Source organism: Lampris incognitus, chromosome 18 (assembly GCF_029633865.1).
Source record: "Lampris incognitus isolate fLamInc1 chromosome 18, fLamInc1.hap2, whole genome shotgun sequence".
In the NCBI taxonomy this organism is placed as follows: Eukaryota; Metazoa; Chordata; class Actinopteri; order Lampriformes; family Lampridae; genus Lampris; species Lampris incognitus.
The window spans coordinates 2,600,787-2,620,000 of record NC_079228.1 but is presented as its reverse complement, the minus strand read 5'-3'; the positions used below and the strand labels follow the sequence as shown (position 1 = coordinate 2,620,000).

Here is a 19,214-nt window from a genome sequence, read left to right as displayed (position 1 = left end):
AAAAACCCATAACCCACAATTTCCAATATCACCACCCAAATCTGACATGGACACTCCTTGAAACTGCTCTCACGTCTAGAGGACGTCTCTCACAGATCTAGAACCACATCATATCTTTCAGAGATCAGAGTCTACTGAGTGTGCCTGGGAGAAGGAGTTGGGTACAGAGCTTGATGACTGGTGGGAGAGGCCACTGCATGTGTCAACTCTTCTCTTCTTCCTGCGCCCGTCTGACTCTAATCCAGTTTAAGGTTCTACATCGAATTCACCCTCTGAATTTAAACGTAAATTATTTTACCCTGATTTTTACTTTTAACATTTTTTGCATCGGCAATGGGTGGAGGTTGAGTGGGAGGGGGCTGGGGGGCGATTACCAAAATATGAAGGGGCAATCATTTCTATTTACATTGTATTGGCATGTTGTTGTTTTTTTTTTGTACACCTAATGTTCCTTCCAATAAAATATTACTGAAAAACAGAGACGGGCATACATAAGCTCATGTAGTGCTTCAGCACCTTCCACTTTACTGTCCTACCCAGAACGCCAATGCATGTCAATGAAATTGCAGTGCATAGGGTAAAATTACCCAGTATGCCAGTCTTTCTAGATCGAGGCCTATATGTGATTTTGGTATCTGTGGTGTCTAACTGATCCATTTCTTTACCAACAATAATGGCGGTGTTGCGCTGGTAGGGGTCGTATGGGCAGCGGCCTCTTCCTTCCTCAGATATGCCATTTGGGGTTGTCATCAACAATGTGTCAGAGCTCTGTAGGGGTGAAAAAAACATTCAAACTGGTGTCATAGGGCCAAAAAAATTAACTGATAACTGGGTGATTCTTCACTTTACCCTGCCTTTAAAGTTGATGGGTCACTAAGTGCTCTTCTCTCTTCTCATTGTGTATAGTTTCTTGAGACTAAGTTATTCATAATCCTAACATCGCTTCACATGATGTGCAGATTCACCTGGCTGGCCAAATCCACATGATTTCTCCTCTGTCACCGCCATTCATAAAATTGCTTCATTAACAAAACCTTCTACTTTCAGCTGCTCCCGTAAGGGGGCGCCACAGCGGATCATCGTTTCCATCTCTTCCTGTCCTCTGCATCTTCCTTTGTCACACCAGCCACCTGCATGTCCTCCCTCACCACATCCATAAACCTCCTCTTTTGCATTCCTCTTCTCCTCTTCCCTGGCAGCTCCATATTCAGCATCCTTCTCCCAATATACCCAGCATCTCTCCTCCACACATGTCCAAACCATCTCAATCTTGTCTCTCTTGCTTTGTCTCCAAACCGTCCAACCTGAGCGGTCCCTCTAATATACTCGTTCCTAATCCTGTCCTTCTTCGTCACTCCCAATGAAAATCTTGTCATCTTCAACTCTGCCACCTCCAGCTCCTCCTCCTGTCTTTTCATCAGTGCTACTGTCTCCAAACCATACAACATAGCTGGCCTCACTACCATCTTGTACCATCTTGACGCATGCTCAATAATCCAGGTAAGAAAACCAAAGAGGGCTGAATCAGTTCATTTGGACACAACGTTTATTGACAGAAACTTTTCATCATCATCTAAGTGATTTCTTCAGTCTAGACTGACTGCGGGTTCCCCACCCTTATAAACAACACAGTACAATACACTGCATAACGACTGAAACCATCGACCAGTTTCATATGCAAATATGGGCGTGACCATTAACTAGAGCAGCGGTGGCTAACCATGTACCATGGAGAGCCATGTGTATGCAAGTTTTCATTCCAACCCGACTCCACACCAGGTGATACATTTTTCCTCTTTGGTTGAAGGGTTGCTAATCAGTGAAATCACCTGGTGTGGAGTCTGGCTGGAATGAAAACCTGCATACACATGGCTCTCCATGGCACATGGTTAGCCACTCCTGAACTAGAGTTTCAATGGCCATGTGTACTATTCACAGAGGATTGGGGAATAGTTGCAATCACAGCATTGTAAGATGGTGACTCGGTCGGTTCAGGGATGGTTGTTCCCTCTTAACATAGATGTTCTCTTTGACTCCCCATTCAAACCAGCATTCCTCCCTATCAAGGATGTGCACACCCTCATCCTTGAAAGAGTGGCCACTGGCCTGTAGATGGTGTAGACTGTGGAGTCCTGGCCTGACGTGTTAGCTGTCCTGTGTTGTGCCATCCTCTTGACCAGCGTCTGTTTGGTTTCCTCAATGTACAAATCACGGCAATCCTCCTGGCACCAAACAGCTACATTATATTGCTATGTTTGTGCTGGGGGACCTGATCCTTAGGGTGGACCAACTTCTGGTGCAGCGTGTTTTGGGGTTTGAAAGCCACTGAGATTCAGTGTTTTGAAAATATGCATCTCAGCTTTACCGACATTCCCGCCACATATGGAATAACCACTGGTTTATGCTTAGACAGCTGTTGTCCTTCTCCTCTCCTCGATTGGCTGGTGCACTGTTTAGGTGTCTTCCTGGCTTTGACAAATGTCCAGTTAGGATAACCATACTTAACCAGGGCCTGTTAAATGTGGGATTTCTCCCCCTCCCCAGCCGCTGTGTTGGTGGGGATGTTGTCAGCTTGGTGGTACAGTGTCCTGATGACTCCTAGTTTGTGCTCCACTGGATGCTGAGAGTTAAACCTTAAGTACTGATAAGTACTGAGAGCTAACACATCAGGCTAGGACTCCACAGTCTGTACCCATCTACAGGCCAGTGGCCACTCTTTCAAGGATGAGGATGTGCACATCCTTGATAGGGAGGAATGATGGTTTGAACGGGGAGTCAAAGAAGCCATCTATGTGACGAGGGAATGACCATGCCTGAACCGGGTGGGGGGGGGGGGCTAAGAGTACATCTGTTGCCATCTTACAATGCTTTGACATCATAATGGAAAGGGATGAAACAATGGTCTCTTATGATGTTACGTCTCTTTCCACATGCGTTCCTGTTGATGAAGCAGTGGAGGTAGTCAGTATGAAATTACAAACAACCCCATCCTTAGCAATAGGACCACCCTTAACACTAACCAAGTGTGTCTGCTGAAGCTGTTTCTTCAGTCCACATACTTCACATACAGGGGGCAATGCTAGGGAAACCAGAGGCTTCTTCAATGCGACTCAAGCAATATATGGTCCCAGCCACTGCTGTCTAAGCCCCCTTCGCTCCAAAGATGGTTACACATTGCTAACAGACAATGAGTAAATCAAAAGGAGGTGGAAAGAGCACTACCAGGAACTTTTAAACTGGGACTCTAGCCCTAAGATAGACGGCCTCCATCAACACCTTCAACAATCCAAAGAGGAAGACATGGCAGCACCACCTAGTCTAAGAAAAATCCAGGATATGATCAGGAAGATGAAAATCAACAAGGCTGCTGGTTCTGATGGAATACCAGCAGAAGTGCTGAGGGCAGGTGGACCTACACTCCTCAGACAATCCATGCCCTGCTACTTAATATATGGGAAATCCCTGTGCAACTTAGGGATGCACTTACTGTCTCTATCGCTAAGAATGGGGACAAAGCTGAGTGTAGAAACTACCATAGTACCAAACTACCATTTCCTTTCCACCACAGGGAAAGCCCTGGCTACAGTCTTGGCAAACAAACTCCTCCCAATTTCAGAGGAAATTCTGCCAGAATCCCAGAGCAATTTTTTTTTTTTTTTTTTTATCCTAACAGAGGCACCATGAACATGATTTTTACTGCTCGCCAACTCCAAGAAAAAGTTCAGGAACAGAGTCAACCATTGTACATGGCCTTCATGGGACTTAACCGAAGCTTTTGATTCCATAAACCACCAGGCCCTCTGGCTACTTGTCAAAAATAGGCTGCTCTGACAAGTATATCAGAATACTATGACTACTACATCATAATATGTCAGCTAGAGTACTCTGCAGTTATGGAGATGAGAGAGAGAGTCCTTCAAGGTCCACACAAGAGTTAAACAAGGCTGTGTAATTAACGCAATCCTTTTCTTTGTCTTCATTGCCACCATCCTCCACCTCACGGGTCCTACTCTGCCTCAGGGAGCCAAAATCATATACAGGACTGATGTGAATCTTCTGAACATTAATGGAGTAAGGGTTAAAGGTAAAACTAACCACATCCATCACAGAGTTGCAGTACGCCGATGACAACGCCTTAGTGTCCCTTGTATAAGAGGAATTACAGAGGAGACTGGATGTCTTTGCAAAGGCATACAAGCAGTTTGGCCTGGCCATTACCACAAAAAAGACCCATATCCTACCAACTCCCACCCAACAGAAATATGCCTGCTCTGCCCCATCCATCCCCGTAGAAAATACCAGACTTGAAAACGTGGAACAGTTCCCATATCTTTGCAGCCTTTTCTCCTCCAAAGCCAACACTGACATTGAAATATGCCATGGTTTCAGTTGTGCCAGCCAGGCCTTCTCAAGATTGGGTAAAGGGTTTTTGAAAACCATGACCTTCAGGCAAAAACAAAAATTCTGGTGTACAAAGTGGTAGTACTGCCCACCCTACTGTATGGGTCAGAAACCTGGACTATATATAGCAGGCACCTGAAGGCCCTAGAGGCATACCAACAGCGATGCCTCAGGAAGATCTTTAAGATCAGCATGAAGGATAAGCGCACTAACTTCAGCGTCCTTGAAGAGGCCAACATGCCTACTATAACTGCCACCATCGCACAACATCAGCTAAGATGGACTGGCCATGTCCGCCGTATGTCTGACTCCCACTTCCCGAAACAAGTCCTTTACTCTCAGCTCTTGAGAGGATGCTGTGCCCCGGGAGGACAAAAGAAGTGATATAAAGATAACATCAAGGCCCATATCAAAAAGTTTGGCATCGACCTTAACACCTGGGAACAAGGAGCAAAAAACAGGGAGGCCTGGAGACTTGCTGTCCATGAGGGTGCTGGGTACTACAACCATGACCTCCACTGTGCTGCTGAAAACAAGCGCAGACTCAGAAAGGAGCGAGTTACCAGAAAGGCCCAAACCACATCCTCAACCACTTCTTCACACCCTTGCCACATTGCCCCAAAATATATGGCTCCAGGATCGGCCTCTCTGCCCACCTGAAGACCCACAAGGACCTAGAAGGAGGACAGTCATACTCGACCCAAGTGACCACCGATGATGACTTGTATTAAGGCCAGTTTATAGTTTGGTGATTTATGCTCACCTGATCAATGTCGCCAAAATGTCTTCATTTCATTGCCACTTGACTTTGTTTTTGGATATTGACTTTAACAAAATGCATAAACACAAAAATAACGGAACATGTTGCTGAAGTTTATTAATTTGCATTGAAGAAATGGAGGCAGGAAACTAGCAGATAAATGTTCTTTGGGCATTTGTGGGCTTAACCTTTTCAGCTGAAGTCTCAAAGGTCTGCAACATATAGACACGTAGGCCTCTTGCAACACTGTTATGATGTTACTTAAATTTCAGATAAAATGATGATCCTTCATTATAAAGAGATGATGTGATGATGGGAATAAACACAGTCAATAATGTTGTTATTACAAATGAGCCAGTAATGGGGACAAAGTTCAATAGCATGACCTCTGATTGCTGTTAGGTATTTTGCATAAGAGCCTACAAATGCAACGAAAAACAGAGGGAATACTGGCATGGCTTTTCAGAGAAATGTTTTTTTTTTTACTGAATGCAAGTGGAAGGGACTTGAGAGGTGGACAAGTATCTGAAAAAAAACAGCTGAAAGGGAGGAATAAGCCAGATTTGCATGATAACTGGATTTAGGGGAAACAATCTTCTTCCACTGATTTAGAGGATACAGTAAAAATTGAACAGAACATCAACTATAATGGGGGACAAATTCGCCTTCTTGATATACAACACATTTGTATTTTCAAAGTTTATTCAGCATTATGTCACGCAAGCAAATTCGTTTTTATTCGATCTCTCTTACAATGTAGGTGCAGCGTGGGCTGAAAGCGAAGGTTCCACAGGCATATATGTGGGTTGTGTTCAGGGACTGAAGCACACGCACATAGTTGGGACAGTCCATCTGGAAATGGGGCAGAGAACAAGTAAAAATATTAATAGAAACAACAAAGCAGTTCTCCCATATGTATAATCTGACCAAATCAGGGATTTTACACCCAAAACAGGTGTGGAGCAAATACATACACAATTTGAATATTTACTCATGTCACGCTTACTGTAGGCAAATATGAGGAAAAAGTGCTTTAGTATATCCAGCTTCAAACTGAATATAAATTCTTAAAAAAATAACATATGTAGGGGTGTCCGAGTAGCGTGGTGGTCTATTCCATTGCCTATCAACACGGGGATCTCCAGTTCAAAACCTCGTGTTGTCTCCAGCTTGGTCAGGCGTCCCTACAGACACAATTTGCTGTATCTGTGGGTGGGAAGCCGGATGTGGGTATGTCGGTCGGGGCGCCTGTTCGAGGCGGGAGGCGAACTGGGGGGAACAGCGTGATCCTCCCACGTGCTGCATCTCCCTGGTGAAACTCCTCACTGTCAGGTGAAAAGAAGCAGCTGGTGACTCCACATGTATCGGAGGAGGCATGTGGTAGTCTGCAGCCCTCCCCGGATCAGCAAAGGGAGCAGAGACTGGGACGGCTCAGAAGAGTGGGGTAATTGACCAGATACAATTGGGGAGGAAAAAATTTTAAAAAATTAAAAGTTAAAAAATAAAATAAAATAACATATGTACAAAATGTAATGTAGCTGAATTGGGTGGAATATGAAAAAAAATCAATAAGCTTAAGGCCCACGTGAAAGCTTTCTTGAACTAATGAATGTGCTGCAATTAATATGGGCACCCCAAAAATCTATTGCCATATTATGAGTTTTGTGGCATATTCTTCTCAAACAATAAGAATTAGGAGGTGCTAGTTGCATACTTCAACCTTTTTCCAAGAGAGCCAGCTACCAAAGTTTAACTCATAGTTTAGAGATAACGACAGTCAAAGGTAAACCCTGAAAAAATATCATTAGCAGCATCACACTAACAGATTTTTCTCATCTACGGAATTTTTTTTAGTCAGGGTGGACAGTCATACCATCTTAAGTATTTATTTTTATATATTACAGTATGTACACTAACGAGGAAAGACATCATGGGACACAAAAGGAAAGTCATCATGAAAATAATTGATGACTTTCAATAGAAAGTGATCAACAGAAAGAAAAGAATAGAAAATTACCAACAGAAATAAAACATTAGAAAGTCAACAACAGAAAGAAAACAAAAGAAAATCATCAATACAATGAAAACAATAAAAAATCATCAATAGAAAAACAATAGAAAGTCATCAATAGAAAGAAAACAATAGAAAGCTATCTACAAAGAGACAAAAGAAAATCATCAACAAAAAGAAAACAATAGAACGTTATCAATAGAAAGAAAACAAAAGAAAGTCATCAACAGAATTAAAACAGAAAGTCATCAATCGAAAGAAAACAAAAGAACTTCATCAATATAAAGAAAACAGAAAGTCATCAGTAGAAAGAAAACATTAAAGTCATCAATAGAAAGAAAACAGAAAGCTATCAACAGAAAGAAAACAAAAGACAGTCATCAATAGAAAGAAAACAAAAGAAAGTCGTCAACAGAGAGAAAACAAAAGAAAGTCATCAACAGAGAGAAAACAAAAGAATGTCATTAATAGATAAAAACAATGGAAAGCAATTAACAGAATGAAAACAAAAGAAAGTCATCAATAGATAAAAACAATGGAAAGAAACTAACAGAATGAAAACAAGAGAGTCATCAATAGAAAGAAAATAATAGAAAGCCACCAACAGAAAGAAAACAAAAAGTCATCAACAGAAAGAAAACAAAAGAAAGTAATCAACAGAAAGAAAACAGAAAGTCACCAACAGAAAGAAAACAAAAGAAAGTCATCAACAGAAAGAAAACAAAAGAAAGTCATCAACAAAAAGAAAACAGAAAGTCATCAACAAAAAGAAAACAAAAGAAAGTCATCAACAGAAAGAAAACGGAAAGTCATCAATAGAAAGAAAACAATCGAAAGTCATCAATACAAAGAAAACAATAAAAAAGTCATCAACAGAAAGAAAGCAATCGAAAGTCATCAACAGAAAAAGACAATAGAAAGTCATCAATAGAAAGAAAATCATAAAAAGTCATCAACAGAAAGAAAACAATCGAAAGTCATCAACAGAAAGAAAACAGAAAGTCATCAATAGAAATAAAATAATAATTATTTCTGTTGATGGCTTTTGGGTTTGTTTGTTTTTTCTGTTGTGGCTTCATCAACAGAAAAAAAAACCCCAAAGAAAGCCATCAACAGAAAGAAAACAATAGAAAGCCATCAACAGAAAGAAAACAGAAAATCCCCAACAGAAAGAAAACAGAAAGTCATAAATAGAACAAAATAATAGAAATAAAATAAAACAAAACAAAGTCATCAATGGAAAGAAAACAATAGACATTCATCAACAGAAATACAACAAAAGAAAGTCATCAACAGAAAGAAAACAAAAAGTCATCAACAGAAAGAAAACAAAAGAAAGCCATCAACAGAAAGAAAACAGAAAGCCCCCAGAGAAAGAAAACAATCGAAAGTCATCAACAGAAATACAACAAAAGAAAGTCATCAACAGAAAGAAAACAAAAGAAAGTCATCAACAGAAAGAAACAAAAGAAAGTCATCAACAGAAAGAAGCAAAAGAAAGTCATCAACAGAAAGAAAACGGAAAGTCATCAATAGAAAGAAAACAATCGAAAGTCATCAATACAAAGAAAACAAAAGAAAGTCATCAACAAAAAGAAAACAATCGAAAGTCATCAACAGAAAAAAACAATAGAAAGTCATCAATAGAAAGAAAACAATCAAAAGTCATCAATAGAAAGAAAATAATAAAAAGTCATCAACAGAAAGAAAACAAGAAAGTCATCAACAGAAAGAAAACGATACAAAGCCACCCACAGAAAGAAAACAGAAAGTCATCAATAGAAATAAAATAATTACTATTTCTGTTGATGTGATAAATGTCTTTTATGGCTGGGAGCTGGGTACCGGTGATATGACGGGCCAGCTTGACGACACGCTGCAGAGCTTTCTGGTCTACTGAGGTGCAGTTGCCGTACCACTCTGATATGAAGCTGGTAAGGATGCTCTCTATGGTGCAGTGGTAGAAGTTGGTGAGAATTTTTGGGGATAGACGGCTGCTCCTCAACCTCCTCAGGAAATGCAGCTGTTGTTGGGCCTTTTTCACAAGGGCCTGAGTGTTTAATGTCTAGGAAAGTTCCTCGCTGATGTGGACTCCCAGGAATTTAAAGCTGGAAACACACTCCACTTCCACCCCATTGATGTGTATGGGGGAGTGGCTGCAGCTTCTAGACCTCCTGAAGTCTACAATCAGCTCCTTCGTCTTCTGCATATTGAAGACAAGATTGTTGGTAGTACACCATGATGTGAGGTGCTGAATCTCGTCCCTGTAGGCCACATCGTCATTGTTGGTGATACGGCCAATTACTGTGGTGTCATCTGCAAACTTAACTATAACATTTGAAGGATGAGTTGGCAGGCAGTTGTGGGTATAGAGGGAGAAAAGGAGGGGGCTCAGAACACAGCTTTGAGGGGCACCTGTGCTGAGGGTCAGGGTGGAGGAGGTGTGGTCACCTAACCTAAAAGACTGAGGTCTGTTGGTCAGGAAGTCCAGGACCCAGGTACAGAGAGAGGGGTTGAGGCCAAGGGAGAGGAGTTTGGTGGTTAGTTTGGCGGGGATGATAGTGTTTAAGGCAGAGCTATAATCTACAGCATCAAGATGTATATGTGTTGTTAAATTCAAGGTGGGTCAGAGCAAAGTGCAGGGCAGTGGTAATGGCATCCTCAGTATACCTTTTGGGACGGTAGGCGAACTGATGTGGGTTGAATGTGGGGGGGGGGGTAATGTTTTTGATGTGAGCCAGAACCAGTCTCTCAAAGCACTTCATGGCAATGGGGGTGAGTGCTATGGGTCGGTAGTCATTCAGACATGTGACTGTTGGTTTCTTGGAGACATGAATGACAGAGGTGGCCTTAAAGCATGCCGGGACTATGGATTGGGACAGTGAGAGGTTAAACATAGTTGTGACGACCTCAGCCAGTTGGTCAGCACATTTCCAGAGGAAATGCCCGTGGTACGGGAGATACAGGTTCGCGTCCCGGTAAGCTGTCCGGTCTGGCAGCCTTCCATGTGTTCACTCTGCGCAGTGATTCTCTGACCTCTGCGACCGACAGAGTGAGCACCTGGTTTTCTGGGTGGCTGGGGATTTTTGTGGCTGGGTCAGTATTGTCCTTGTTGAAGCGGGCGTAGAAATGATTTAGCTTGTCTGGCAGGGAGGCATCATGGACAGTGGGACCTCTATTGGAGCTTTTGTAGACTGTGATAGACTGAATGCCTTGCCACATTCACAGAGGATCAGAGTTATTGTGAAGTGGTCCTCTATTCGTAGGGAATATTTATGTTTGGCTGTTCTGATGCACTTTTTGAGGTTGGATCTGGCTGCGCTGTAGGCCTCACAGTTACCTGACTTGAACGCTGCATCCCAGACTTTCAGCAGCGGCCGGATCTCACTGGTCATCCAGGGTTTTTGGTTTGGAAAGGCGCAGATTGATTTTTTTGTTGTGACACTCTCAGTGCAAAAGTTAATGCAGGCTGGTATGGCAGATGTCTGTTCATTAATGTCTATATGGGAGCCATGGGTACCTGACTGTGCAAAAATACTCCAGTCTGTGTTTTCAAAACAGTCCTGGAGTTCAAAGACTGCTCCTTCTGGTCAGACAGTGATTGTCTTTACTGCTGGCTTGACCCGTTTTATTAGGGGTTTGTAGGCTGGGACCAGGAACAGGCAGAGGTGGTCAGAATGCCCCAGATGAGGGCAGGGAGTAGCTTTGTATGAGTCCTTGATGTTTGTATAGAGATGGTCCAGGGTGTTTTGTCCCCTAGTGGGGCAGGAGACATGCTGATGGAATTTGGGCAATACAGCCCTGAGGTTAGCCTGATTAAAGTCACCACCTATAATAAAGGCATTGTCCGGGTGTTTGGTCTGTTGTCTGCTGATGGCACTTTGTAGCTGCTTAAGTGTTTCCTTAGCATTAGCATGTGGGGGGATGTATACAGCGGCGATGGTAATGGCCGTTAGCTCCCTGGGCAGGTAAAAAGGCCTGCACTGAATCATAAGCAGCTCCAGATCAGCAGAGAAATGCCTTTCAACCATCTTTATATTGTTGCACCAAGAGTTACTGACATAAATACTCAAACCTCCTCCGCGGGTCTTGCCGGAGTCCGCTGTCCTGTCGGCACGGAAGGCTGTGCGGCCCGCTAGCTCGACTGCCGAGTCGCTATGTTGCTGTTGAGCCAAGTCTCCGTAAACATCAGCAGACAGCAGTTCTGCAGCCTTTTCTGAGAGGACAGCCTGAGTCTTATCTCCTCCATTTTGTTAGCTAACGACCGGACATTAGCCATGAAGATGCTGGGGAGGGAAACTTTGAAGGGAGCGCTACTTAGTTTAGCATGTAGCCCGCCACAATTCCCCCTTTTCTGTTTACGTTGCCGACGGGGGCAGCGTTCCACTGCGAGGCCGGTGAGCGGATAATATGGATGGGGAATTTGTCCGTGATGGTGGAGGGAAGTGAGTAATCCCTTCTGAGGTTTAACACTTCCTGACAGTTGTAGAAGAGTGCATGACCTACACTTGTAAGTAAACTTGAAACTAACGTATAAATAACAAAGAAAACACGACACTGAACAAGGAGCCGCAGTAGCCGCTGCGTCCAGCGTGCCGCCATCTTGGATGTATCATGTACTTGTGTACACAAAAGAGACGAAATTTCATTTCTCCCAGCCCACAGCAGTGCAACACAAAAAGACAAAACATATCCAAAACCTCCCACATGCGACACCATCAAAACATACAAAACCAGAAAGAACAAAGCAAAAAAAACAAAACAAAAAAACAAAACAACAACAAAAAAATAACAAAAAACACACAAACAGTCAAAATCATAGTGCATTCAGTAAACACTTTTAAAAATATTCACTGTCTAAGAGAACGAATGCCAGCCAGGATGACTGTTGGAACTGCCGGTCTGCATGGGCTAGCAGCTAGTGTACGTGCACGTATATATAAATAGACTCGTTAACCAGTCCTGGTTAATGTAGTTGCCCGTGGTACGGGAGATACAGGTTTGCGTCCCGGCTGTGGCAGTACCCGGGCTGCCCCCTGAATTCGCTACACTAGCCTAGCCCGCCCCGCCTTCTCATACCACCAGACCGCCAGACCGCCCTTTGTGTTTCCTTTTCAGGCACAGCTCCGGTCAGGGCCGCGATCCCTGGGCCCACAGGAAACAGTATACCATGCTCCCTCAGTCAAGCCAGCGCCAGCTCTCCCAGCCAGATACCCCCGACATACCTCCCCCACACTCCACACGACGACGCAGACAAAAACGCCGCTCAATCGATGCTGGGCGAGGCCGCCGCCAGACCGCCCTCGTGTTATCTTGGTGTTATTGGAACTGTCGGTCTGCCTGGGCTAGACGTTAGCTTAGCCTGCCCCGCTCTCCCAGCTGATCCAACACCAGCTCTCCCAGCCATCAAACGAAATCGACGATCACAGACATAAATCCTCATAAAAGTTCTTCACACGGTGACACAAACTCAGATGTAGACATGGACAAAGACACTGCATAGTCGGCACTGGGTGGGGCCGCCGCAAACGCGAGCTCGCACAGCCACTGCCATCTTCCCACACCGGAAGCACATTGGGCACTTGAAAATTACATTAGTAAAATCAAGATGAATGGCATACCCATTATAGTGAGGGAAAGTTAGCAGGAATTTGACCAATCTGGGAAGTAAAGTGTTACCAATAAATGTCTTCACCAATGTGTTCCTTAAGGTGTGTAGTAACATGTATTAAAATGTTGAAATTCAACTCCCAGGGGTAACCTCCGAAAAAATTGCTCAAAGTCAGGGTACCGATAACAGATTTTCAAAAATTGAAAAAAGCTTAAATTGGACTTAACTTACGTTTGAGGGGTCAAACTAGGAATTTATCATGATTCTAAGTTGATTGCAAGCATTTATTTTTCACCAAGACCCTGGTAGAAAAATATTCACATCCACTTTCCCACTCATCAACCCCCCCCCCATGCCGTAGAGGGCACCAGACATGTTGAAGCCATTTACATCCTTTTTCTCTATTGATCACGGGCTGACTGAATATACTGCTTTCAACACCTGATACGTACGTATTCTCAACAATTTTTCTAACAAGCTGAAATGTCTCTCTGCACAACACTGATGATTCTCATTTGTTACATAAAAGGTATAACTTTGCTTGTTCTTGTTAGCTAGCTAACAGTAAGTAAATGATCGGCTAACGTAAATGTTAACTTCCACTAAAAGTTGTCATTACTAGCTTAACAATACTTGTTAGCTGGCTCATAGTTGTCATAAGTTATCTGACTCTCATGTGTGTACTATACTCCAAAACCTACATCTGATTTATTTTTTTAGTTGAATGCTAGCTGTCTGCTCCATTAACTTCCTAGCTAGGTTAAAGTGGTGTAGCCTGTACTGCCTCAGAACTTTTTTAAATTTATTGTTACGGTTAAGCAAATCTATTCTTTTACACCTCAGTACAATATTTCAGAAACTATGCCCCTATGACAGATTCGGTCTTTATTCTACTTTGTGTAGGCTATGGGTCTTCAGTAGGCTAATATGGAAGACGATGTGAACCCACCTCTGCTCAAGTGCTTCTTCTGTGAAGGCCTGGAAACGCCAGGTGAGAGGCTTTTGCAAGGAACTTCTAAAGGCTACACTACTTTATTGAAACATGCAGAAGCCATGGAAAATGCTACAATTTTGGAGCGTATGAAGAAGGATGAAAATGAAGGAAGACTTAGATACCACATAAAGTGTAAAGATTATTTGTACAACAAGTTTGTCAAGGTCACCAAGACGTCAGCTCAAGCATCAAAGGCAGAGGAAGAGACAGCAAAGCTGAAGCGAAGGCGCACTTGCTCTGAGTTCAGTGCATCAACTGCATGCACCTCTTCAAGTTCACGGTCTGTTCAGCTTCTGTACAAGAATGTATGCATTCCTTGCAACCAACCCGCTCATCTCTACGAACATAAACCAGCAGACGCTAGAAAGAAATATAGAGTGCCTGATAATGTGACTGCAGATAGACTAAAGGCAAGCTTGCTGAAGATAGCAAGGAGTCGTGGAGATGACTGGGGCACAGAAGTCCTTGGACGTCTGGAAGGGATCAATGACTTAGTAGCAGAAGAAACCTTGTATCATTTGCGCTGCAAACTTCTTTTTGAAAAGGGTAGGCCTTACTCCAAGACTGCAGATGAAGGACCAAGGAAGAGAGGACAAAAGAAAATAGATGATGAGCGAGAGGTTGTTTTTATTGAATTATGCGAATGGCTAGACACAGAACTCGAGCATGGGGTGATGACGCTTGACCAAGTCCACGAAAAGATGCAGCAGTTTGATCAGTCACCCGATAAGAGCCTCTCTTATTCAAAGAAATGGCTAAGGATGAAACTTCAAGAGAAATATCATGGCACACTGTACTTCACATCACAGTCGAAAAGGTCAGACGTACTCTGCCTCAAAGATAACACAAGCAACATTCTGCGAGAGCATCATGCTAATCTTCAGCAAGGAGATGAGAAGACACAAATCATAAAGACAGCACTAAAGTTCATATGCAACGATATCGCCATGATTAATCTAGATCCAAAGTCATACCCCACTGCATACAGTATGGCTGATATCCAGAGTCAGCTGGCACTTGTTCCTGAGAGCCTCCAGATGTTCTTGAGACCAATAGTGAAGACCGATGAAAGAGTAGCTGTTTGGGGGCAGAACTTTATCAAGGCTCGTCGGCCTCGATCAGGAGTATTGCCATACCAAATGGGGCTTGCCATACAACTTGATCATAGATTTGGGTCAAAATGGATGATCTACAAGTTACACCGGCTAGGATACACTGAGTCTTACTCAGAGACACAAAACTACAAATACTGCTTCCTCAATGACAGGAATGGAGATGGCATCCCAGATACATCTGGCACACTTGATACCATTGTAGAAGAAACTGATGACCAGATCAATGATAAGGCTGCGATTGATGCCGCACTTGAGGATCCAATGGTTCCGACCGCCAGTGAAAGTGACAATCAGGTGGTCTCCATGGAGGTTGCGGAAGCAAACATTGCAGTCACTCAGTTCGTTGGGGACAATATAGATTTAAACATTGTCTCTGTCAGTGGAAACACCCCGTTTCATTCAATGGTTTGAAGAGAACAACCCATTCGACCACAATCGAGACAAGAATATGCTTGTATCTTTCTCTACAGGATTCACAAGCACGGGGGATGACTCAGTCAATGCGGAGAGAGCAGCTGAAGTAGGTAGAGAGATGCAGATAAAGCTGGATGGACAGTCAGCAACATCAACCATGGAGGTGAAGTCAAATGTACAAGCCCTGTCATCACTCAGAAAGATTCTCAAGATCAACGAGAAGAAGATTCATCTTGACTCACTCAAGTTCTTCAACTGACTGATAATTTTTGCTCGACGGGATATGACAGTTGAGACAAGCTTGGAATATGAGCTAACTCCCGTCCCATTGTCCCTTTTCAGCAACAAAGATCACAAAATGAACAAGGCAAAAAAGGCAGGGTTTTCCAAAACTAGCCTGAAGGAGTTGACTGGTCCACTTGAACTCACTCACCAACCCTGTTCCACTTTGGTGGTTGATGGAGGATGGCTTCTCTACATGGTGAAGTGGGAACAAGGCCAGACTTGGCAGGAGATTGCCAACAGTTACCTAAGGTACGTGCAGCGTCTTGGCTATAACTCTCAAAGGATCATTGTGGTCTTTGATGGCTATAACAGATCACCAAAAGATCATGACCACATCCGACGTAGCAAGAAATCATGCTGTGATCTCCAGATTCAACGAGATATGATGAACTGGACACCAAGAGCACAGTTCTTGGACAACATCCATAACAAGAGTGAACTCATTCACCTCCTCTCCTCAACGTTTAGAAAACTTAACATCACTGTGGAGCAGACTGACAATGATGCTGACACTTCGATTGTGAGAGAGGCATTGGTTGCTGCTAAAGATGGCTGTGTTGAGGTCAGTAGTTTGTGTAGATATTTAACTTTCATTTGCTTAACTACTTTAAAATAAGAGTTTTGATTTTTTAAAATATTTTCACATGCTCTCTTTACAGTTGCGAGCAGAAGACGCAGACGTGCTGGTAATGCTGGTGCACCATAGCTCGAGCACCAACCACCCACTCTTCTTAACCACATCCAAGGGCTCTTATGATGTCAGGAAGATCCGGGAAGCTCTCTCAGAAAGAAAGAGACGCTACCTGCTCTTTTGTCATGTGTTCACCGGGTGTGATACAGTTTCTGCTATTTCTGGCCATGGGAAAACAACTCTGTTTGACAGGTAATAATAGTAGGCCTATAATAATAAAAGTAATTGTATTTTAGTGAAATATTGGTAAATTGAAATATCTTTAAAAAACCTTGAAATGCACTTTTTCAGGTTTTGTGCAGGGGACATTGATAAACATATGGACATCTTCATGGACATTCATGCTACCAAGGGTGCAGTGGTTCAGGCTGGAACTGCGATCTTCCAATATATTTACAATGGACCAGGTACTACTCTGGGGGAAATTCGGTACACCATGTTCTCACGGAAGGCAGCGGCTGGGCTGATCAAACCAGAGACTTTACCTCCATCAGAGGGTGCGGCTGCACAGCATTCTCTCTGTGCCTACCTACAGACCCGAGACTGGATTCTTCTACAGAGCATGTCTCTGGACCCCAGTGACTATGGATGGACATTCGGTGTTCATGGTTATGAGCCAGTTCCAACACTAGACCCAATGGCTCCTGAGGAGCTCCTCCAGTTCACAAGCTGTATTTGTAATGGAGATTGCAGCAACAGGCGATGCAGCTGCATAGTCCATGGGCCAGACGATATTTCGGTACACTCAAGGTGGCAAAACTTACTTATAATTTTTGAAAGGATCCATGTCTGTAGATTATATGTTAGTATGATAACCATTCCTGAGTGGCAGCTGTATCACAGTTATCAGCTCATGAAGTTCTTAAGGCCCTTTCCATCCACCCCTCCCAGTGAGAGACCCTTGTTCTTTAATTCATCTATTCTTTTATTTTCATTTTTTGTTTTGAAAATATTGTAGTAAAATAAGAGGAAGGGGGGGTCCGGGTTAGGGTGATTTTTTGAAAAAGATTTAGATAAATCATTTTTATCATAACAAATCACAGCAAGGCTGTAGAGACTTACTTTTGTTTGTTTTTTCATGATTCTGAGTTGATTGCTAGCATTTAATTTTCTCTAGATCTACTCCTTAGTGGAATAACTGCCATGCCAACTTTTGCATATATATTTTTTTGCATTTATTACAATAGTTGCAATAGTCAGAGAAAATCCATGTCAAATGCTTCACAAGTCAATGTCTGAGTCTTCTTCAAGACCATCATGAATACCATTCTTGCATGTAATGCCTTTACAAACTCCACATGCTGAGATGCACTTGACACCATTCTTCTTGCTAGTCCATGGGCCAGAGCCCAAAATTTCCTATTTCGGTACACTCAAGGTGGCAAAACTTACTTATAATTTTTGAAAGGATCCATGTCTGTAGATGATATGTTGGTATGATAACCATTCCTGAGTGGCAGTTGTATCACAGTTATCAGCTCATGAAGTTAACCACCCCCTAAAGTAAATTGCATTTTAGACGCTGGTGCATATCCTGGTTTAGCCTCATGGTCAGGACATTTTTCAATGTTCTATAATATTGTCTTTGGTATCATTTTAAAGGGGACCTTCCTAGCTTTCATTCAAGCCCTGTTGTGGATATTTCTCACAAATATAGAGGTCACTTGAGCTCTTCAACCCGTCAATAACACACATCTTTCTGCAATTTTCGCCTAAACTATATACTTTCTTTTAGCCCTGTGGCATCTAGGAATATCAGGGACACAAAACACAAACACTGGAATACTCACAGGACTGTAAAGATTCAGGAAATGTATAATATACCCATACTATTTCATTGTGTGAGGTGATTGTGAGCCTTAAATGAGAACTAGACCAAAGCCAGTTAGGTCACAAACTGGTCTCTATACATTTGTTTAAATACACAATCAAAATACATGATAAAAAGGAATACCATAGTGAGGTAATGAACTATTTTAATATTTTAAACAACATTGACATTTACATATACTTAGTCAATGATACATGTAATCCCATATCATTAGTGGGTATATGTAATGGTAATGGGTAGGGTAATGGGTATATGTGAATATGGTTACATTATTGTTATCAAGCTCTGGGTAACCAAGTCCAGAATCAGCATCCTGTGCATCAATAGACTACTACCACAGTAATACCATCAGAATCATCACACTGTCATTCATCAAACTGCTCGTTTCTCTCATCATCTGACTCCCCAAGTTCAAAGTCCAGTTCTGGACCATCCTGCTGTTTTTGGGTACTGCAGGTCTGTAACCTGCACATGTCTGTGCATGGAAGTCCATTTGACAGGCACATGCAGCTTGGCATTTTGCATGAATGCACACACTTGCATGTTAGCATTTCCAAGACCACATCTGGTGCAGGTGGGGAGCGCATCCAGTAAATGGCCAGCTTGCCTTCATCGTCTGTCCATCCATACTCAGTAGGGCTTGGCACCACAGGGTTAGCCTGCAGACAGCACTTCCATATTGCTGCCTGATAGTTGGCTCGTTGAACATGCATAAAGAGACAGTCTCTACATGGTGGCAGCTGGCTGGACTCAACCTCTCCCCTTTTGGTGCAGAAGAGCTGGTAACGCAGTTTGTTCACCTCAGCAGTGCTGCTATTAGCAACATACATCCGACAGGTGAACTGCTCAATTTTATGGAACAGCTCATCACTCACATTCCATGTCTGTCCCAGTTGACTAAAAGTCTCTTGGCAGGAAGTGTGTTTTCTCACTATCTTCAGGGCATTCAGCTTCCCTCGACCAGCGAATGCACTGACAGTGTCGCAGCCTGTGAAGGCATGTAAGCCAATTAGGCTGTCACAGATGCTGTCTCCAAGTGAACTTGCCAGTTTGGTGATGTCGACAAACCGTGTGCGGTTCTGAGTCCCACACTTCTGGTAG

The 19,214-nt window shown here is 42.9% G+C and overlaps 1 protein-coding gene across 1 annotated transcript in view; it reads right to left on the bottom strand.

The window, feature by feature from the left end:
• sema4ab (sema domain, immunoglobulin domain (Ig), transmembrane domain (TM) and short cytoplasmic domain, (semaphorin) 4Ab) overlaps positions 1-19,214 on the bottom strand; it is a 375,735-nt gene that overhangs the window by 180,078 nt on the left and 176,443 nt on the right. Inside the window, exons 4-5 of the mRNA XM_056298286.1 lie at positions 5,915-6,013; positions 666-768 (exon numbers count right to left, since the gene is read on the bottom strand). Of these exons, the coding sequence (XP_056154261.1) occupies positions 666-768; positions 5,915-6,013 (202 nt within the window). The remainder of the gene's footprint in view (positions 1-665; positions 769-5,914; positions 6,014-19,214) is intronic.